This window comes from Chanodichthys erythropterus, chromosome 2 (assembly GCF_024489055.1).
Source record: "Chanodichthys erythropterus isolate Z2021 chromosome 2, ASM2448905v1, whole genome shotgun sequence".
NCBI classification, from domain to species: Eukaryota; Metazoa; Chordata; class Actinopteri; order Cypriniformes; family Xenocyprididae; genus Chanodichthys; species Chanodichthys erythropterus.
Window position 1 is genome coordinate 30441027 of NC_090222.1, and position 23188 is coordinate 30464214.

Sequence of the window (23188 nt, forward strand, 5' to 3'; positions counted from 1 at the left end):
GTTCAGCTGGTAAAAATCATTCTGATCCAATGATATCTTTCCTTTGTCATAATAGTTATTGGGCCCTATTTTAACAGTCTAAGCACATAGTCTAAAGCGCACTTAGTGCGTGTCCGAATCAACTTTTGCTAGTTTAAGGACAGGAAAAATGGTCTGTGTGCATGGCGCATGGTCTAAAAGGGTTGTCCATATTCTCTTAATGAGTAATGGGTGTGTTTTGGGTGTAACGTGTAATAAATCAATCTCATCTCCAATTCCCTTTAAAAGCCAGTTGCGCTCTCGCCATGAACGATTTGCTATTTACATGGCGGAATTTGAAAGCAGAAATATTGACCGCTTCTCTAGCGGATCTGCTTGTGTGCAAGGTTAAAGGTTCTCGAATGAAAATTTGAATTTATCTGGGCATAGTCAAATAACAAAAGTTCAGTACATGGAAATGACATACAGTGAGTCTCAAACTCCATTGTTTCCTCATTCTTATATAAATCTCATTTGTTTAAAAGACCTCCGAAGAACAGGCGAATCTCAACATAACACCGACTGTTACGGAACAGTCGGGGTGTACGCCCCCAATATTTGCATATGCCAGCCCATGATGTTTCCAACATTATGAAAGGCATTACACAAGGGCAGCCAGTAACGTCTGGATGTGCACAGATGAATCAACAGACTAGGTAAGCAAGCAAGAACAAAAGCGAAAAATGGCAGATGGAGCAATAATAACTGACATGATCCATGATATCATGATATTTTTAGTGATATTTGTAAATTGTCTTTCTAAATGTTTCGTTATGTACTTTTAAATGTGGTTAAAGTTACCATCATTTCTTACTGGATTCATGGAGACAAGAGCCGTCACTATTTTCATTTTTAAACACTTGCAGTCTGTATAATTCATAAACACAACTTCATTCTTTATAAATCTCTCCAACAGTGTAGCATTAGCCATTAGCCACAGAGCACAGCCTCAAGTTCATTCAGAATCAAATGTAAACAATATAACAGTATACAATACTCACATAATCCGATGCATGCATTCCGCATGCATGACGAACACTTTGTAAAGATCCATTTGAGGGTTATATTAGCTGTGTGAACTTTGTTTATGCACTGTTCAAGGCAAGCGTGAGCTCCGTGGGCATGGAGCACGAGAATTAAAGGGCCAGTAGCCCTGAATCGGCTTATTTATAATGATGCCCCAAAATAATTTAAAAAATTAAAAAAATGAATCAAAAAAAAATCTATGGGGTATTTTGAGCTGAAACTTCACAGACACATTCAGGGGACACCTTAGACTTATATTACATCTTTTAAAAAAAAGTTCTAGCGCACCTTTAAAGCATGTGAGCAGACCATCTATGGGAAAAGCCGGATTCCACCAAAGCATTTTTATCTTCATGCACACAATAATAATGTTTTACATTGTAATACTTTTATTTTTAATATTTGGCATGTTTGTGAGCTGCTGTGTGTGTGTAATAAGCAGAGTGTATGCATGTTGTGTACCTGCTTATAGGTGCATATTAATAACACGCTCTTTAAATAACAAAACAAATATTGCGCCATTGACTTTAGACCAGATTTCAGTTGGTCAATGGCGCAGTCTATTTCAGTTGCCTCAAAATAGCAACACGCCAACAATGCACCTGAACACACCTCGTTTTCAGAACAGCACGCACATGGGCGCACAAATGGGCGCAAATGCATTTGCTGTTTAAACAACGTGACACTGAATGTGAAAATGATAACTGCGGCGGGCTGAAACTAGCAAAAAACGTCACGTCTGACGCTGCATTGTATGATAGGGCCCATAATGTTGGTGTGAACTTCAGTACCCTCAATGAAGTATAATGATTATTAAAACTTTATAGTTGTTGCAGTTATCATCTTTGGTGTAAAATGGGTCTTTGCGATGACCTCTGCGCTCACTCTTGGATCATTCTTTATTTAGAGTGGATATTACAAAACACTATGTGATGCATTACATCACCACTGCAAGGACTGCAAAGGCTGGCATTTGGGACAGGGCTAGATAGAAAGTGATGGACATGTAGGAGAGAGTAAAATCAGGGGAGACGATAAAAAAGGATATGAAAAAGGAGTATTGTTTTTGAATGTTATATAGTCTATGGAGGACATTTTTGTATGGGAGACCTTTGAACCCACTATAACATACTGAGATCTCTGAAGAGTTCTGTCAATCACAAGAGGAATGTCTCACACACACTCAACTTTATTGACACAAATAACTACTACAAGCTTGTAGCGATTATACACATACATTCTTGTTGAGTGCTAATGCAGAACTTCTGGATCTGACTGGTGTGTTTTGGTTCATGTGTTGCGCTGATTCATTTTTAAAGGGAAAGTACAGCCTCTCTTTGTTTCACTGTTTCTTCAGGGCCCAGTATGTGAAGTTACTCGCGTACTGTATAAAAGTAATCACGAGTTGTTTGTTTGTGTTCTGTGCTCTGGGTGGGAGTCATGAGAATCTGCTGGCGGGCGTGCTTATGTGTGTTGTCTATCAGCCAGTGGGATCTAGGAAAGAGGGAGGATCTTAGAAGAGATTATTATTATCTGTCTGGATGCCACACTACTCCTGTGATCTTTCTAAACAAGGCAACTCCATGATCATTTTACATACACACAAAACGAATCTTAGTCTGCATTTTCATTCTACCTTGCACACTAAAAAGTAGTCTGAGTTTTGGAAGTGTTTTGATAAACATGAATTACTAAACTATTTCACCACCCTATTTTTCAGCCTTTTGGCGATACTTAATATTTATGGGTGTTTGTTTTTCAGTCAAAGGAACCATTATTTCCACCAAGGACATAAAATGTTAACTACATGAAGTGAAAAATCTAGTTAATAAATAATCAAGGCATGCTTTCCACAGTTTTTTTGCTGAATGAACACAAAGAAAAATTATATTGAAAATTGAAATAATATTGAAAACTGCTGAAAATTCAGCTTTGCCATCACAGGAATAAAATATTTATTAAATAAATGCTGCCAAATAAATAAGCCATTACCAAATAAATGCACCCTCGGAAAGGGATAAAAAAGCAAAAATTAACTCGTAAACTCGACCCCAAAATTATGAACAGTTGTGAAACAATAAACGGCAATTAGAAATGTAATAAGAATAAGATCTTTTAATGGATTTATTTATATGCTTATATAACAAAAAAACAGCAATAAGATTCATTTAAATTTAAAAAGATTCATTAAAATGTATACAATTTCTACACCTTTTTTGCTTTTGAGGTTTAAAATGGACACATTTAAAATAATTTTCACCGTCATTATATCTCAAGTTGCACAACAAAATAAAAAATGTTTTTATAAGAAACTTAATGGAGAAATTAAAAATACATTAAAATATATGAAATATTCATGATGTTTCCTAATTTATATTGCCTTCAAAATGTTTGCAATTATATTATGAATTATAAAATATATCGCCCAGCCCTACTGTGGACTCCTACTACCCGATTTCAAGAGAGCAAAGGGTTATCTGCTGTCTTTTTTCTTGCTCTCTCTTGCACCTGGTTCTGTGCAGCTGGGCTTCATGTTTGGAGGCAGCGGGAACACAATGGCTGTTTCAGTCTCACAGCATGTGGATCATTTCTCACTGCGTGTGACTCCGAGGCTGCTGCAGTGAAAAGCCGTCTGGCAAATTATTATGATTGTTCTTCAATGCCGCCCATCCAGCTCTCAATCCTTCTCGCCAAAACAAGTCCAATTTTTAATAAAAATAAACATCTTTGTTATCACACATGTAATTTTTGGTCTCTTTTTCCTTCTCTTTACAGTATGTTTGGCTACTGTCAAGGTCACTGTGACCCCAAAGGTGCAAGTGATTAAAGGAGAGACTGCCAAACTGCCATGCAGTTACACCATCTCTGCAGAAGCTTCTGAGATTGTGGTCCAGTGGTTCATTGTGAGTAGATGAATGACTTTATATTATTAGAATATATCACTTTTTTCATTTATCTTCTATTTAATGTATGGATCATGTATCACCCAATACTGGGTCCCACTTTATATTAAGTATATTGAACTATTACGTACTATCCTTTAATAATTTAATACAATGCAGTTACTGTGAGCAAACATTTTACGCTGTACTTAAAAAAACCTGCATGTAATTATAGCTGTAATTATTTTTTGTTTCTCTTTTTTATTTTTGTAATTACATCTATAATTACACTGTTGACCCTTCTTTTGCCCCTTAAACCTAACCATACCACCAAACCTGTCAACCTTACCCGTTTCCCACCTCAACAGCAAAAGTGTTTTGCAATACAACATAAAAACAATAAGCACAATTGTACCTAATAATTATTTTTTTTTTTTTTATGTAAGTACATAGCAGTTAAAGACTCCTAATGACTGAATGCTGTACTACAGTACATTGATGAATTTGTGTTTCCATCATCCTCAGGAAGTTGCAGGTGCAAGAAAGCAAATTGCTTACAAGTCTTCCCAAGGTTTTGAAGTTGATGCTGGCACACCATTGACAAGTCGCTTAACCATGGAAAAGGACTTGTCCCTCACCATCTCCTCAGTCATGGTTGAAGATGAGATAAGCTTCTTCTGCCAAGTGACCGCAGGGGTTGTGGGGGTGTCTGAAGCTGAGACCAAGGTCGAGGTTTTCTGTAAGTCTGACTGAAAACGAATGCATATCATATTTCTTCCATCCTTATTAGCTTAGCCTGCTTGGTTTGAGCGCTTGTGTCCACTCCTCTAACAATTTCCATAAACTAAATGGGACATATGGCTAGCCACTTTTACCCCTATTCATTAGCCTTGGGTGTTTTTTGTGAGTTGGCCCAGGGTCAATTATGGCCGTACAGATTGCATTTGACACAATTGATTAATAGAGTGATTGCACTTGTCATGTTTGATGGATGTCATTTTAAGGGTTATGAGAGCCAAAGAGCTCTATGTGCATTGAGCACTGTGTTAATGACCACTGACCTAAGAGAGCTGCTTGTCCTTGCCTCGCTGATCCCAGATAAGTTGCAAAACGCAGGGAGTCAGATCTTACACTGAGAAAACACAATTAAGGGAGGAACATATCAGTGATGGGATGAGGTGTGCTTTCTGTAGAGTCTTCATGATAGTGTATTGCTGAACTTGGCTGACTGGCACAAAAGTAAGATGTAAAACCTAGAGCTAGATATTATAATCATGTTCCTTGTGCACCAAATAATGCATAGACTAAAATATATGTAAGTATAAATTGGCTTTTTTTGTCAGAACTGCAACTGTCAGAATTTGACAACTGTAAAATTCACAGTAAAAAAAAATAAAAATAATTATATATATATATATATAAACATTCGTAAAAATAAATAAATTGATCAAAAGTTTTTTTTTTTTAAGAAATTAGTACTTTCATTCAGCAAAGATGCATTAAATTAACCAAAAGTTCAATTCAATTCAATTCAATTCAATTCAATTCAATTCAATTCAATTCAATTCACATTTATTTGTATAGCGCTTTTCACAATACATATCATTTCAAAGCAGCTTTACAGAGAATGCATGTCAAAATTACAATATTAGAAGAATGCAGTTAGCAAATAATGTAATAATTTGTGCAAATAATTTACAAACACTGTTAGCATTTAATTTTAAGGTAAAGCAATGAGCTCCTGGAAAATGTATGTGAAAAAAGTGACAGTAATTTATAAATACATTTATAATGTTACAAAAGATTTCTATTTCAAATAAATAAATGCTGTTATCATGAACTTTCCATTCTTCGAAGAATCATAAATGGACTTCATGGTTGTTAATTATATTATAATGTATATAAATATTTTAATAAGATTAACAAATAAATCTCATTTAAATGGTTTGATATCAATGATTAGATATTTATTCTGAAAAAAAGACAAAAGTATATTACAAATGGTTTCTTTTAAACATTTATATTTAATCACTATAAGCTATGAGATGGCACCCATTTCATAGAATGAACGTTGCATTTACTTAAATGGTGGTGTAACACTGCATGTATATTGTATATTATAGACCTTAGTCAGGGTACATGGCATATTTATCACAATATATGGTATATTTAATTTAGCACAGTTTATAGATTTTTTTTATTATTATTATGTATCTCTAATTGGCCTGCATTAGATGGTATTGAACTTTCAGCCCCCTGCTCAGTGATTCATTATGTCTTTAAAGACCCTCCCCCAGCTGTGTGCAATGGGGTCACTTTATGAAAAACTAGACAATTGTTTGTGCGTAGGAGGGTGTAGGCTGCGTGGTATAGTGTGTGTGTGTACAGACCAGAGAAAACAGCAGAACAGGCTCTTTGTTTATTTTCCATCCCAGACTGCATGGAGCGAGAGAGGCAGTAATGGCTGTAATAATTGTGAATGAGAGAAGTGGGACCGGAAAACAATGGCACCTCCTCCCAGGAGACGAATGATGCTGCCTGCTTCATGGCTAATGGCTGCACCAGAGGGACATGTCCTTATGTAGTGAGAGAAAAAGACATCTATCTCCGTGCAAACTCACATGATCTCTGTGCTTGGTCTTTTCAAGTGTCTTTTAAAAGTATTTTGAGAAAGATTGAGACATGAGGGTGATGCTTTTGTGATTGAAAAAATCATGTGGACATAGAAGAAGAGAGACCGACTAAGTGCTCTAGGAAGAATGGCATGACTGTTAATGTTATTAAAAATGATTCAGTTTATTTTTGAAGCAGATGACAGCTGGGAGCACTGATATGGTGACCTTGCGTGTGAATTGGTGGGTGGGGGAGTGGTTGCAGCATGATTTGGAAAGGGAGCTGGAAGTGTCACAGTGTTAATGCATCAATGTTTGCTTTTTATCATGTTTAGCTAATTTTTCATGTTTCCATTTGCAAAATTTAGGGGCAAATTCACTAAACAAGTTTTTGCACAAGGCAATTTCAATGCAAAAACTTGATTCTTATTCAACAACTAGCTCCAATCCAGTTTTAAACTGAGTGAATGTCATTCTTTTCGGCACAAACACGCACTTTGGATGCAAATTAGGCTCATTATATTGTGCCATATTCACAAAACTCAGCACAATTTGCCTGGCACATTTAATGTTACGGTATTTCCGCCCACAGAAAGCAGGTGGCAAGCTGAATTTTATTAAGAGAGATGTCTGTGTATATTTCTTTTGATCTTGGCAGCAGTTATTCATAAAATAATGATAAAAAGATGAAGAAGAAAATTAGAACTGGGCATCCTGTGTAGCCTATTACATTTAAACACACATTTTAAAGCTGCAGTTCGTAACTTTTTTTGGCTAAAAATGATCCAAAATCAATTTTTGAGCAAGTACATAACCAGCCAGTGTTCAAAACATTCTCCTTACCTTAGCCAGATTCACAACGGTAAGCTTTTAATAATGTTTTCTAAGAAAATTGGCACTGGTAGGTTTCTGCGGGAAACTCGAGCCGTTAGTCTTTGCGTCATTACGTCACGTCTGTTTACATAAAGGAGTTCCAGGTAGTAGGCTATATGGCATGTGAGGATGCTGCTGCTAGCGGATCAATATATAGCCTTTTCTCACAGCAGCTGCAATAATTAAACTTATAATTTTGATGGTGGATTGTAATCCAGCAAACCTTAGATTCGTCTGCGCTAAGGAGCCGTGCCGATGCACAACCCACGTAAAGATGATAATTCCATAAATAACTGCAATTGCAGGTTTCAAACAGAAATGGCGACAAAGAGGCAAAACTGACAGACTGCAGCTTCAAAAAAACAGTTATCAGCTGTCACGATTCTTTTATTGAATTCCTCCCCAATGTGTTTGTATTTATATGGCCAATTGGGTATATGCATGTAATTGGTTTAGGAAACCGTATCTCAGATTTGATTTAAGTTATTAATGAAAATGAACTTCCCTTTTCCTCTCACAGTTGCTCCAGAGAAGCCAGTGATAACAGACAATATTCAGGCCATCACTGTCAGTCATGACTCTACATCCTCCTCTGAGGTGAGTCTCGTGTAAATGTTTTTAGCTATATATGATAGCTTTGAGTCTTAAAATGTGCATTTACTTTGTGCAGCCGTACAATGACTTAAAGGTGCCGTAGAACGTCTTTTTAAAATATGTAATATAAGTCTAAGGTGTCCCCTGAATGTGTCTGTGAAGTTTCAGCTCAAAATACCCCATAGATTTTTTTTTTATTAATTTTTTTAACTGCCTATTTTGGGGCATTATTAACTATGCGCCGATTCTGCGCGGCCCCTTTAAATTCTCGTGCTCTCCGCCCCCGGAGCTCGCGTTTGCCTTTAACAGCATAAACAAAGTTCACACAGCTAATATAACCCTCAAAGTGAATCTTTACAAAGTGTTCGTCATGCAACATGTCTAATCACGTAAGTATGGTATTTATTTGGATGTTTACATTTGATTCTGAATGAGTTTGAGGCTGTGCTCCGTGGCTAAAGCTAACATTACACACTGTTGGAGAGATTTATAAAGAATGAAGTTGTGTTTATGAATTATACAGACTGCAAGTGTTTAAAAAATGAAAATAACGACAGTCTTGTCTCCGTGAATACAGTAAGAAATGATGGTAACTTTAACCACATTTAACAGATACATTAGCAACATGCTAACAAAACATTTAGAAAGACAATTTACAAATATCTCTAAAAATATAATGATATCATGGATCATGTCAGTTATTATTGCTCCATCTGCCATTTTTCGCTATTGTCCTTGCTTGCTTACCTAGTCTGTTGATTCAGCTGTGCAGCTCCAGATGTTAATACTGGCTGCCCTTGTGTAATGCCTTGAACATGAGCTGGCATATGCAAATATTGGGGGCGTACATATTAATGATCCCGACTGTTACGTATAGATTCGCCTGTTCTTCGGAGGTCTTTTAAACAAATGAAATTTATATAAGAAGGAGGAAAGAATGGAGTTTGAGACTCACTGTATGTCATTTCCATGTACTGAACTCTTGTTATTCAACTATGCCGAGGTAAATTCAATTTTTAATTCTAGGGCACCTTTAATGAAAAGCTTGTCAAAAATCTTATAACAACATCTAGCATGTCAAATTTCTGTGTGGTATGTTGGTTTAGGTGGGCAAGTGCACCAGCAGGAACGGTTACCCTGTGCCTCGTATTATCTGGTTTAAAGATGACACTCCACTGCCTGACGAAAAGAGCCACAAGGAAAGTAAGTGCAGAATCTGAAAAGTGGTCAGAATAAGTCAGCTCTTTAAAGTCCTTTAAATTATCTTTCCCATCCATTGCAGTGTTACTGGAATCATAATAGGATCTAAAAATGTGAGATTCAAAGGACTTATGTAAACTACTATTCAAATTGGACTGAATTGTTTAAAAGTGACAGCAAAAAAAAAAAAAAAAAAAAAAAATCTCAAATAAATGCAGTGCCTTTTAACTTACTTTTAAAGGATTAGTTCAACTATAAATGAAAATTAGCCCAAGCTTTACTCACCATCAAGACATCCTAGGTGTATATTACTTTGTTCCTTCTAATGAACACAATCGGCGAGATATTAAGAAATATCCTGATGCATCCGTGCTTTATTATGGCAGTGAACAGGGTACACGAGTATGAGCTGAAGAAAGTGCTTCTGACGCGTCACCAGTTATATACTTTCTTTATAACTTTAATACAGAAGGCGGTCTGGTGGAACCTAGATATTTTACTTCATAACTTGTGAAATATGGATATATTTTTTTTTACACAAACGCATCACTTCGCTTCAGAAGGCCTTTATTAACCCACTGGAGCAGTGTGGAGCACACGTTTACAATGGATGGATGTGGATGGAGACACTTTCTTCAGCTCATACTTGTGTGACCCCTGTTCACTGCCATTATAAAGCTCGGATGCGCCAGGATATTTATTAAAATATCTCAGATTGTGTTCATCAGAAAGAAGAAAGTCATATACATACATGGCTTGAGGGTGAGTAAAGCTTGAGCTAATTTTCACTTGAAATTGAACTAATCCTTCAATTAAAGAATCCTGAAAAAATGCATCAAGTATTAAGTAGCACAGTTTTTTCAACATTGATAAAGATAAAGAAATGTTTCTTGAGCACCAAATCAGCATATTAGAATGATCATGTGACACCGATGACTTGGAGTAATGGCTCCTAAAAATTACATTTTAAAATATATTAAAATTGAAAAGCTATTTTAAATAGTTTTATTTAACGATTTTTACCTTAACGAGCATATTAGCATTCCGCTACTCCTCCCACACTTTTAGATCTCTTACTGTAAAATTAATCTTGTTCCTATCTTTTTCTCAGAAACGTACATGAAACTTACTTCGGTGAAGGAACCCTCAGGCCTGTACACCATGACCAGCACGCTGTTCATGCAGCCGGTTAAAGCTGATGCTAAATCAGTTTTTCACTGCACGGTGGAGTACAGCATGCCAGGCGGCCTGAACAAACAGGAGAGCTCTGATAAATTCAGCCTCACTTTGCTCTGTGAGTCTGACACACACACACACTTAGAAAGAAACAGTAACCCGTGCCACATGCATCAACTATACGCCTCAAACTCCTCATCCTTTCCTCTCCTCAGATTCGGCAGAAAATGTGTTCTTTAAAGTGAAGAATCAGGGGCCAATCAAAGAGGGGGATGATGTGGAGATGGAGTGTGAGACTGATGGAAACCCTCAGCCAGAGTTTGAATTTTATAAAGAGGTGCGAGGCTATGAATGCTAAATCACAACCAAATGATCTAGTATATTATTCTCACTCATGTATTTACTCACTCACTTCTAAGGATGTACAACTGAGGACTCAGAAAGGCACATTATATATACAGAATGTCTCTCGAAATGACAGTGGAACCTATAAGTGTGAAGCTCTGGACTATGATGCCTCAGAAGATGTCCAACTTATCAAAACTCTATCCTTAATAGTGCATTGTAAGTATCAATCCAAACACTATAACAAATACAAAAGTGGGCAAGTTGCTAAATGACGTGCATCACTGATTATTAAACTTTCTTCTTCATTACCATCACTAATTCAGGTGAACTTTACAGAACAAGAACAGTGTGCTATCAGTAAAATGTGCTCATGAATTGTAAAAGTGGGCTGGATAATATTCTTACATGGTCTGAAATGAATTGTGACATTTTATCTGTTGTTTCTCTTTAAAGAACTATTAAAATTGCTCACTAACTTCATTAAGAACTATTAAATCAAAATTGAGGCAAATGCTTCTCATTATTATTTTTATGTTTTTTTTTGTTGTTGTTATTTTTAGCTTAAGTTTTATGCTTTTCATTTTTTATATAATTCCATTTGGCTTTAATTTTATTTCAACTTATTTTAATTCACTTAGTTGCCAAAGTAACATTTCTGTTTCTCTAATTTTCATTTGTTACATTTTCATCTTACATTTATTTTATTTCAGCTTTATTTCAAATGCTTTTTAAAAGCTTTAGTTTTAGTTTACAGTAACAGCACTGGTTCTCAACATCAACTGAAAAGAGCATAATTTGAAAGCGATTACAAGGGACACAACTGTCCCTAATGTTTCTACAACACATTCATTCTGGTACTGTGAACACTTTAGTTACCATCAACACTACAGTGACTTCAATCAATTACAGTTTTTTCAACCACATTTTACAATATTTTTGGATAGTGTCTAACTTTACAAACACAGAAGGTTTGGAGCTCTTCTCATTCTGAAACACCCAGATCCTCTCTATATTTAGATACATTAGAAACGAGCAAAAGCTTGAAAATGGCAAATGGCAACAGTTGTTAGGGCTGGTCAGTAATGTTTGAGGGCGGGGCTTAGAAAAGGATCAGTTGTTAAGTTCTCATGTTTTGTTGAATTTTCCATCTCCACATAGCTACATTCATTCTTTTGTCACTCTGTCAGATATGGACCCTTTGACAGTGACTCCAGAAGGCCCCTTGATTGTTAATAAAGGAGATGTTGTGGAGCTTCAGTGTAAGACCAAGTCCTCTGACGCCCACACCATGCAGTGGAAAAAGGCAAGTATAGATTTCAACAAGCCTCCATCTCCTGTGCCTAGAGTACCTAACTTTTCTCTGTATTTATCTTTCTCTGATGTTTTTTTAGTCATAATGATGCTATGTTGTGTCTGCCCTTGGAGGTCCTTTCAGTTGTTTTTTTTTCCATTTTGGCAGATAGTGTTAAACCCAAATTTAAACCCCTTTTCACCCAAAACTGAAGATTCTGTCATCATTTGCTCACCTTCATGTTGTTCCAAAACCATAAGACTTTGGTTAATCTTCGAACTGAAAGTCTAGGTAACCAAAACTTTAAAGATCCAAAAAGTTAATAGTCATCATAAAATGAATCTATGTGAATCAAGAGGATTAATCTAAGTCTTCTGAAGAGAAACCTTTCCTTTATATGATGAACAGATTTCATTCAAGTTAAAAAAGAGAGCACATCACATATGGTAAACACGAAAGGTCGTATATAAAGTGATCGTATCTCTTAAACTGCGTGATTGATTAACACTTTACAATAAGGTTCATTAGTTAACATTAGTTAACTAAATTATTTAACATGAACTAATAATGAACTGTGCTTATATAACATCTTTGTTAATGTTATTTCAAAATTTACTAATACATTATTAAAAATTTGTTGACATTAGTTAATGCACATGTGTTCATTAACTAACGTTAACAAAGATTAGTAAATACAGTAACAAATGTATTGCTCATGGTTAGTTCATGTTAGTTAATATATGAACTAATGTTTAACTAATGAACCTTAATGTAAGGTGTTACCGCTTGATTCATATGGATTCAATTTATGACACTTGTACGACTATTTTGGATCTTCTAAGTTTTGGTTAACTGGACTTTAAATGGAAGGACAGAAACCTCTGATTTTATTAAAAAATATCTTAATTTGTGTTTCGAAGAAGAACCAAAGTCTTATGGTTTTAGAATGACATAATTTGTGTATATATATATACATATATATATATATATATATGGCTGTACACTTTGTGGCTAATGGAAATAGTGGGTTATACTAGATCTTGTCTGAATCAGCATCTCATTTCATCTCACTGTATACCATAGGACTCAAAGGAGTTGTCAAAAAATGGTGTGTTGACTATCCAGTCAGGTACTCTGGCTGACGCTGGTGTGTATATATGTGTCGGAGCTGTACCTTCAGTGCCAGGTCTCCAGAAACAAGCCAATATCACCCTTAACATCAAAGGTATGAAGTGCATACACAGACGCATACAGCTTTGTTGTGGTTGATCAGTGCAAAGTGTCAATACAAGCTGTCATCAATGTCAAAGCTGCTCAAGAGATAGAACTCAACTATGGGCAGTCAACAAACAGTCAATGCTTGTTATACCAGCTGGTTTCTGTTGTGTGGATATTATGTTTAGATAAAGGCAGGAGTTCAGTGTCAGAAGAAAACAGCCTTAGTGAAGCATGATTGTTTGAAAATATTGAGTAACTTGCAGTGAAGAATATTAAAATGTTGGTCAGACCAGTGTCATGGCTGACCTGTTGAGCTCAATAGTAAGTAAAACACCATTCAAAATCTCCACATCAATACTGATATGAAACAACATTATAAAACATTTAAAGACAAAAATACAATTGGCTTTTATGTTGTCAAATGATGGTACTCTACCATTCAAAAGTTTGGGTCAAAAAAGGTCAAAAGTTTGTAATATTGTGTAAATATGAATACAACTGTTTTCTATATTAATATATTTTAAAATGTAATTTATTGCTGTGATGGCAAAGCTAAATTTTCAGCATCATTACTCCAGCCGTCACATGATCCTTCAGAAATCATTCTAATGTGCTGATTTGCTGCTCAAGAAACATTTCTGTTGAAAACAGTTGTGCTGCTTCATATTTTGTGGAAACCATTTTTTCTTTGATGCATAGAAAGTTCAAAAGAACAGCATTTTTTGAAATAGAATTCTTTTGTAACATTAACAATCTCTTTATGATTCACTGTTAAATAATTTAATGCACCCAAATAATTTTTCTTTTCTTTATCAAACCCAAAAACTTTTGAACAGTAGTGTGTATGTTTCTGTAGAAGTCATAAGTCACGTATAATCCTTAAGTCTCCGTTATCATGAAAATGGGAACAGGTGGTGCGTTCATATCTCCTTACAAACTCCTTCTTCTGCGTTTGGAAATCATGATGTGCTCTTAATGGATTTGGAGCAATTTTTTTCAATTTCATATTTATCTAGGTAAAAAGCCAGTAAGCTTTTTACCACTAATGCTCCATAATGAAGAGTAAAGGATGCACATTAGGTGTGTAATTGGTGCTGATCTGCGTGTTTTATCATTCTTGTGCTGCCACGGAGGATGATGGGATATGTTTGTCTCATAAGCCAGCTAAATGAGTTGGGTTTTCTGGCAGTAAACAAAATGCTTATAAACTAAATGGTGCTGTCAACATTCACATTTACAACAAATTATGATCCATAACAAGTTGCTTCCACTATACAAATTGAATTTAACTCAGGGTGAAAAAAAAATTCCCGGACTTTAATTAAGCCGTTCGTGTGCAATTTGTAAATAAGTTTATTCTGATAAGAATTCCAAGCTACCCTAGTGAAAAATAAATATAATAAAATGTATTTGAAATACATGTATTTCATGCTAAGTATACTACAAATACATTTACATGTTATGTACTCAATAAAAATACCCTGCAGTTGTGCCTTAGTATGCTAAACTGGTATACTAAAGTCTGCTAAACTGGAACAAGTAATTTTGTACTTAATGCACTCTAATTGTGTGGAAGTAGTGCTGAGCTCCAGCTAAGATATACTTAGGTATATTTGATTGTGCTAAAGTGATTTTTGCAAGTATTTGATATTAGTAGTATTCTTTAGGTACACTTTAAATATCTTACATTTAAAGGCCGATATGATTAAAATATCATACAATCCTCATCATTAGTGACATTAAAACACACATTTTTATATCAGTAGTCTAAAGTGATATGTCAGTAAATATGTTAATAGAATTTAAGTGTATTTAGTATGACATAAATGTATTGTAAATACATTACTTTTTTGCTAGGGTAGCTTAGCTAGCCAATATGGGATGTTGTTGCATTAAAGCATTAGAGTTGTTTTAGAAGAATTTAAAAAAACTCATCCGTTTTCTAATCCTCATAGACTTTTTGCTTCAAATAGAATGTTGTGAATCTTCTCAGCGCAGTTTCATTTGGTTCAAGGCAACTTCCTGAAATGCCTGTGGTGAAAATCAATGGAAGATATATTTCCAAGGCCACTAACAATGTGAGCAGTTACTGTTGAGCTAATTTTAATAATAAAACTCTAACATGAGTTGATAAACATTGTCGTCCTGCAGTATATGTGACATATACAGGAACACTAGGTGTCATTTATCTTATCTGTGCAATCAGGAAAACTTTCATTCTATAGTTGATTTCCTGGTTTTGTTCTATACGCCTTCATGGCATTTAAAGTGTTCATGGGTGTAGTTCACACCTTCCTGGTTTCCACGAAAGGATGGTGTGGCATTTACAGTGCGGTACATAAATTCTCCCCTGGTACTGAGTACATGGAATATGAAGTCATGGCTACTGTACATGTACATGTAGCTACTGTTTCAGAGCCATGGATAGTGATGGGTGCGTTGGAGTGGACTCCAGCACAGGAATTGACTCTGTGTCTGAAATCATTCACTTGTACATAAGAGAGCTGAGGCTATCACAGAAACAGCGTCACAGACACATAGTTTTATCCTACATGTAGCTAATGTACAATAAAATGTATGTTGGAAATATATACATAGGCTACCTCTATGCTAGCTTTGTCATTTCACCCTCACCCAAACATTTGAATGAATTAGATGAATTCATTAAAAAATACATGAACTTCTCTCTCATTTCTTTAACTCTAAAAAATAATATTCGACCAAATCTTTTTCTCGTTACTTTCCCTCTTTAAATTTAGGTATTAACAACAACTAGGAAACAATGGTGACACATCATTTCAAGGTAATGTCATCTCTAAACTGGACAAATTTGGCCAGTCATGCTTTAGGCTTTGTGTCAGAAAAAAAGACATTTTGACGGCAATCTTGTATTCTTTTATTGCCGACCATGTTTTGACTTAAACTAAATTGATTCCGAGAGTCGATTCAATCAACATCTACAGTGAAAGTTGGGAATTGGAGTCGACTCAGAAAATCCTATAATCGAACACCCCTAGCCATGGACTGAATCCTCAAAAAAAGCAGATGTCAAATTTGTTAAGATGATCTGGTAGTAGGTTTATTTTAACGTCCCTTTGAATGACCAACAAAGATATCAAGGAATTTACAACTCAAAGTAAATGAACTCAAAGATTGGCAACTTCCAATAAACATATGCTATTGTTTTGAAGGTAAACCTGAGATTGATTCTTCAGTGGATGGTTTTATTGCAAAGGTGGGAGAGATGGTCACTCTCAACTGCTCTGCCCTTGGCTATCCTGCTCCACAGTTCACATGGACACCTTCTGGTAAAGAGGTGCGTGTGTGTAATAGTTTAGGTTTGAACTTGATCTTTACATCAGAGAAAACTGTATTCATTGTATTTTGTAATGTTATTCATCTCTCTGTCTGTCTGTGTGTAGTCAGTGACAGTATTGGGGAATAGGGTGATGAGCACAGTCACTCTTGAAGCCACAGATGCGGTTCTGGAGGATGGTGTGCTGTGTGAAGCATACAATGAGCATGGAAAAGTCAACAAGAAATTAAAGATCGTCAAATCAGGTTAGTGCTTCCTACTCATATGAACTGGAGCAATGTTAGGATTGGAATACAACAATCTAAAAATGACTGGGTTAAAAATAACCCACTGGGTAAATCTCAGATAGAAACGTACAGTTTTATCTAGTTTGATACACATTAACCAAAAGAACCCCAGCAAATGCCTTCTGGTATGCAGGGATATACATTTCAGACAGTGCTTGGTACATAGTCACATGACCTTATTGTTGTATGGTGAATTCAGCCTGTAGCAACCAGATATCTCAGTTACATTTGAATACTGTTATGAAGTTTTTTTATTATTATTATTATTATCCCATTTTGTGTAAGAATGTGAGAATTTTAGTCAAGAAGATCTCAAAAATCATGATGATTTTGCATGCTTGAGTTGCATTGACCTTGTAGACACTTCAGAATCATGTCCGTTTTATACACTACTAACCAAATTTTGGAAAATGTTAGATTTTTTTTAAAGTTTTTGAAAGAAGTCTCTTATGCCCACCAAGGCTGCATTTATTTATTTGATCACAAATGCTGTAAAACAGAAATACTGTGAAATATTATTACAATTTAAACTATTTGTTTTCTGATTTAATATATTTTAAAATGCTAATAATATTTCTCTGATGGGAAAGCTGCATTTTCAGCATCAGTACTCTAGTCTTCAGTATTAAAATCTAGAAAGTGTCCCAAACTTTTGAACAGCAGATTGATTCTGTAGACCTCTGAAATTTTAAGAATATTAGAAATAACATGTAAAATCTCTTTAAACAATTCAAACTGTCAGCCCACAATTTAAATGGGCATGAGGCTTCTGCATACTTAATGCAAATCGTTTTAATAGTATGCAATTCCGAACATACCTTGTATCTTCTCAGCAGACCCAGATGTATAATTTTAGCTGTTCTCTAAACCTCATTCTTTTATTTCTTCTGTGCAGATGCAGACAAAGGCCCAGATGCCAATGCCGCTAACCGAGGTAGACACTTGTCCCAGCTCTATCTGCTCCTCCTCTTCCTCTCAGGACTCTTTCTTTGTACATACTCCGTGATCTAACTCTTCAGCTCTTTACACTGTATATTATGTACTGTTACCAAACACTGTGTATATTGTATTACGTATGTGACCTTTGTATGATGTCTGTCCTCTATTTTGTTGATGCTGCACCTTTAACTTTTCCCTTATTTGGGACAATAAAGGATTCTGTTCTATTTTACCTTCCTCTCTTTCCTTCCTCTCTGTGTCTGGGGTGTTTGTCACTTAATACCGATGTCCTTTCCTTCCATCTTTGAGCGTGCTGTGCAATGTTTAGCTTGTGCGGTCACTTCAGAGAGTGTGTGTGTGTGTGTGTGTGTGTGTGTGTGTTCGTCTTCATCTCATCGATGGGCCTCGTTATGTGTGTGTATGTGGGTTAATGCTGGAGTGTTTTTTTTACGTGTGCTGTTCGATGGGACTCAACTTTCTCTTTCCCATAATGCTGCTCGAAGGAAACCCCGTGTTTAAAACAGGTCTGTATAACCCCTGCTGCTTTTCTGTCTTTGCGTGTGAATAAAATGATGTGTGTATGTGATTGTCTGTTTGCTTACAGCTGTGAGTATGTGTGTGTGTTTGTATATAATTTCTCAAACTGTGACAATATTTAGCAACAATTACCTTATGGGTCTCGCATTTACTGTCGACATAAGAACAATTGATTATTGTTCTGGTTTACTTCCTCCCCACCCTCCTCAACACGCCCGTTCCCCCTCTGTGTCCCCCTTTCTCTTCCTCTCCCACCCAATTGTGTTACTTCTTCACACTTACTATTAACCATCAACTTCTCATCAACTCTCTTCTCGTTCGCTATTCTCTGCAGAGTTGCAGCAGGGGGGTTCGAGTGCGGTCGTGGTCGCCGTGGTGGTGTGTGTTCTGCTGCTTCTCATCATGGTGGCTCTGCTCTTCTTCCTCAGTAAGAAGGGCAAGCTGAGCTGCTGTGGAAAAAAGGACAAGATGGATGTGTAAGTAGCACAAACCACAGGCAGTGTTGCCAATTGCTTTCAGTTGAAAGTAGCTAAAACTGGTCGCTAAATTACTTCATATTGGCGAGGCCACTGATCTATATTAATATAAATATAGACAAGTGGGCGAGTCACAGAATCTTGATAAGGTTTGTCTAAGAAGTTGCTAGATTTGTTTTGAAAAAAAGCCTTAAAAGGGGTGGGGAAGTTGCTAAATCTAGAGAAAAAAGCAGGCCACATGTTCACATATTCATTCTCATCTTTTCTTTATTGGTCATTCCTCTTTGCAGGCCATCTGGGGATGTGAAAAATGAGAAAGGCAATGAAGAGACTGGTCTGTTAAACAAACCACATCTACAACAGGTGAGGGGTTTGGCATATAGCATAGTGGTTTTGGCTTATACTGTAAATCTAAGGTTCTTCCCAATGAAAACGATGATGAAGATTCAGTGACATTACTCAAGTAACTTAAATACACAGATGATTAACTCAAATGAGGAACAGCTGTGATGACTAGTTTGTGTAAAGAAACACATGTGATGAATGAAAACAAACTGATAATGATGATAATGAAACTAAACTGAACAGACGTGTGACACACACACACACACATATATATTAATAAACTTTTTGAATTATTTTATTTTTATTTTTTATTTCATATATATATATATATATATATATATATATATATATATATATATATATATATTATTTTAAAATTAGTTTGTTTTAGTAATTAATTAATTTGTCTTTTTTTTATATTTAAATACTTCTATATAGCTTCAATATATTTTATTTCATTTTTCTTTTAGCCATTTTAGTACCTCAACTTATTTTATTTTAGTTTGTTGCCAAGGCAACATTTCAATTTATGTTTTTTAAGTTTACATTTTTTCGGCTAATATTTATATTGTATTTTATTTCAGCTTTGTCAATTAATACAAACAGTTTTTTTATAGTTTTAATTAACTATAAGAATTTAAAAAAATATTAATATTAGCATGAACTGCATAGTACAAATTTTTTTTTTTTGACTAATAATTCACTGCATCAGTGTCACTTTTAAGAATCATATTACTTTAAACAGCTAAATGATGGCTTGTAACAATAGCATGCATTCATTAACAACCTTTCCTCTTTCACAGTGTTAAAATGAAAAAGATAAGAGACAAATAAGAACATGATCTCTCCAGAGGCAAAGAGGATGATGTGGTGGAATTAAGAGTGCTCTGATGGAGGAGAAGAGAGAAGATGGAGGACAGAGAAGATGAATTCATTTTGGCTGTACAGTTTGTTTGGGTTTTTTTTGGAGCCGGGGTGGGGAGTTGGGAGGTTTGTATGAAGGGGCTATGGTGTTGAACTGAGGGTGGGATTCAGTTTAGAAGTGGGAGGGGCAATAAACGTAAATCTGCATTATTTTGATAAGGGTTTCTACTGTGTCCTGATTGCGTAATCAAGCCAGTCTTTGTCCAGTCAGAATGACTAGGCAATATGACTCTATAAAAAAAGTGTGCTTAATGCAGCTTAATGTTCATCTACCCAAAACATATCAGAAAAGTCACACTGGGGGTTGCTCTTTCTATTGTGCTGCACCCTGATTATGTTGATTAGTTCATGTTATTGAATAGTGCAGTGCAGACTCTTTTTTGCATTACAGTGCACTCTTACTGTGTACATTTTTGATTGTGAACTGCACACATGACATTATCCTGAGTAGTAGACCCTACAGACCACTATATGTTCTGGTCATGATCTGCATGGAGCATATGAATGTGTCATTACATACACTGTCCGGCTGTACATTCAACACTGGGGAAATGATCAAACTCTGTTATTCTTATCAGCCTTTGTATAGTCAAAAATTTATGTTTTTTGCCCATATTTTAGACCATGTCCTAAATTCCACACTATAATGTCCTACACCTGTTTTGAGCTAAAACCAAAAGCCAGTGGTGGCACAAAGAAAGAAAGAGTGTGAGAATCAAACCAGATATCTGAATGGACAGACCCATTTAGCTCAAGTCTGAAAGTTGTAGAAGTGGTTCACAACTAACTCAATCATCTCATTTCCTCTGAACTGTACTGAATTCCACTCGACAGCTCAAACATGTTCAAAGACTTTAACCTAACTCTGTAATTATTAAACATGGGTTAGTAATGGGACAGGTCAGGCCTATTTTCTGGGTTTTTGTCTTTTAAAATGGCTCCCGAAGCATTACTCTATATATTCTCACCTTAACTTTACTTTTTGAATGATTAAAGTGCTAAAAAGTGATTGGAAAATATCTACTGAATGAGCACAAATCTAAATGCACATGCTGTCTCAATATACTTTTCTTCATTTTCTTTTACCAACGCTTTTAATATCAATTGGTTGGCATTATTTATATATTTAGAGAAACAAATCAAATTAAACACCTTCAGCCTTTTTCTTTTTCTTTTTTTTTTTTTTGTAAAAAAACTTTAAAGTTGTTGCTCTGTGTTTTTAGCGAAACTTATACTTTAAAAGCATAGTTCACCCAAAAATGAATGATGTCATTTACTCACCCTCATGTAATTCCAAACCTAGAGGACTTCTTGAGGAACACAGAAGAAGGTTTTAACTGTTTTTGTGCATAATTAATGTTAGTGGAGTCCAAACAACACCAGATCCCAGTCATTTTCATTGTATAAACAACAACAAAACACATTTTTAAAATATCTTCTAAAATATGTTTGCGATGAGATGAGGATAAATGAGTAAATGATGACATAATTTTCGGGTGAACTATACTTTTAAATTCTGAGAGTAAGTAGATAAACAAGAAAAAGTTAAGGGACAGGACTAGAATTTTTCCACTGCTGTTACAGAGTGATGATCTTTTTTGTTATTTATCAATATTGATATTCATTGCAGCTTTCATTTTGTTTGTTTTTTTTAAACCAAAATTTGAACAAGGGGTGTAAAAACAATTACTTTAAGCTTGTATGTGATGTTCCAGGGTTTTGTGTTTAGCTTATATATGTATTTTGTATCTTTCTCAGTAATAGCTCACTGTTGTTCAGATGGCACAGCTGGAACATTCTAGAATCACTATGTTGTTGGAACACCCTGTCATTTTTTCCCCAATTCCTAATGTTAAACAAAGCCATGGGCCTTGTTATTTGCTTCAAATGATAAGATTCACAATCTGCTATTCTCTGCATGTCAGAGCAACACCCAGGGACAGTTTTTCTAACATTTGTGCAATTTCTCAATATGGCCGTAGACATACACATACATTCAGTGCTTTTCTGTTCCAACAAAACTGTGATTCTAGTACAACTGAATAAGGTTAAAGAGAGGACTGAGGAGAAATGAGATTGGTAGAGGGTGGGAAAGGGTTTTGCTTGGATATAACATTTTTTTTTTTTACCTACTGAATCTTTGTGTGTAGTTGAGTGTTAATGAATCTGTATGTATTAATTGTCCACTAGACACATGGAACATGAGCTAATACATCTCTGAACATCTCAAACACTGGAAAAAGGATGATGGCCAGTTTGTAAAGGCCCCTGCCTCAGACTCCTCATGGAATATATTTTACTTTTTATCTTAATGCTATTTTTCACATTTATTGATATAATTTTGCAAAATGTAGTCGTATGTTCTGTCAATGAAATGTGTGATTTAGAGTTATGATCAATATTTGCATACCAAAATATTTGAACACCAATTTTTTAGAATATTGTGAAAAAAAAAAAAAAAACGTTTCTTAAGGAGGATATAGGCTACATGTCTTAACTACTGAATGATTTTGCAAATTTCGCTGATAAGAAAGAAGTTTTGAATAAGATGTCATACTTTATGGATGTCTGCAATTGCTTGTGCCCTCCAGGTCTACTGTATATTTTGTGGTACGCATTTGTGAACTTTGTAGCTTGTCTTTTTCTGATTGGAACTGTGTAGAGTTTATACTGCCCCAAAAAAAAAAAGCAACAACAACAACAAATCCCAAACTGTCTCATGTTTTGTGTCCAAAAAGTTCTAAATTTGCTGTAACCCTGAGGTAACTTAATCATTTAAATGGCTAAATCAATTGATTAGGCCTATGTTAAACATTGTTTCTCGCCTTAACATTCATTTCAAGTTTCCCTTTGGGGTTTCAGTATTTGTTCTTTACTTCTAATGTTCAGATTTAACAGGCTTTAATCTTTTGTAACCATCAGATAAGTATATCATGTATGATCTTGTTAAACGTTAAATGATGGTGCAAACCCCCCCCCCCCCTAAGGGATTTTTACATGTAAAGACGCTTTGGAGGACAGATACACGCTTCCGTAATTGAATGACATTTAACTACGATCATTACATTATGTAATCTGATAGGCGTGGGGTTTGGTTATTTCATCTTTGTGAGAATACACTGTCGT

The 23188-nt window shown here is 35.4% G+C and overlaps 1 protein-coding gene across 2 annotated transcripts in view; it reads left to right on the forward strand.

Annotated features, from left to right (window-relative positions):
- The window catches only part of bcam (basal cell adhesion molecule (Lutheran blood group)), a 64148-nt gene extending 41380 nt beyond the window's left edge, over positions 1-22768 (forward strand). Inside the window, exons 2-16 of one of the 2 annotated variants that reach the window (XM_067409227.1) lie at positions 3820-3947; positions 4452-4665; positions 7932-8008; positions 9112-9208; positions 10317-10499; positions 10597-10718; positions 10801-10945; positions 11917-12036; positions 13150-13245; positions 16430-16554; positions 16661-16799; positions 17737-17775; positions 18652-18793; positions 19084-19156; positions 19942-22768. In XM_067409227.1, coding sequence (XP_067265328.1) covers positions 3820-3947; positions 4452-4665; positions 7932-8008; positions 9112-9208; positions 10317-10499; positions 10597-10718; positions 10801-10945; positions 11917-12036; positions 13150-13245; positions 16430-16554; positions 16661-16799; positions 17737-17775; positions 18652-18793; positions 19084-19156; positions 19942-19947 — 1706 coding nt within the window. In that variant the 3' untranslated portion in view covers positions 19948-22768. Of the gene's footprint in view, positions 1-3819; positions 3948-4451; positions 4666-7931; positions 8009-9111; positions 9209-10316; positions 10500-10596; positions 10719-10800; positions 10946-11916; positions 12037-13103; positions 13246-16429; positions 16555-16660; positions 16800-17736; positions 17776-18651; positions 18794-19083; positions 19157-19941 lie in introns of both variants that reach the window. The other variant, XM_067409220.1, reaches the window with a different exon arrangement.
- The last annotated feature ends 420 nt before the right edge of the window (positions 22769-23188 follow it).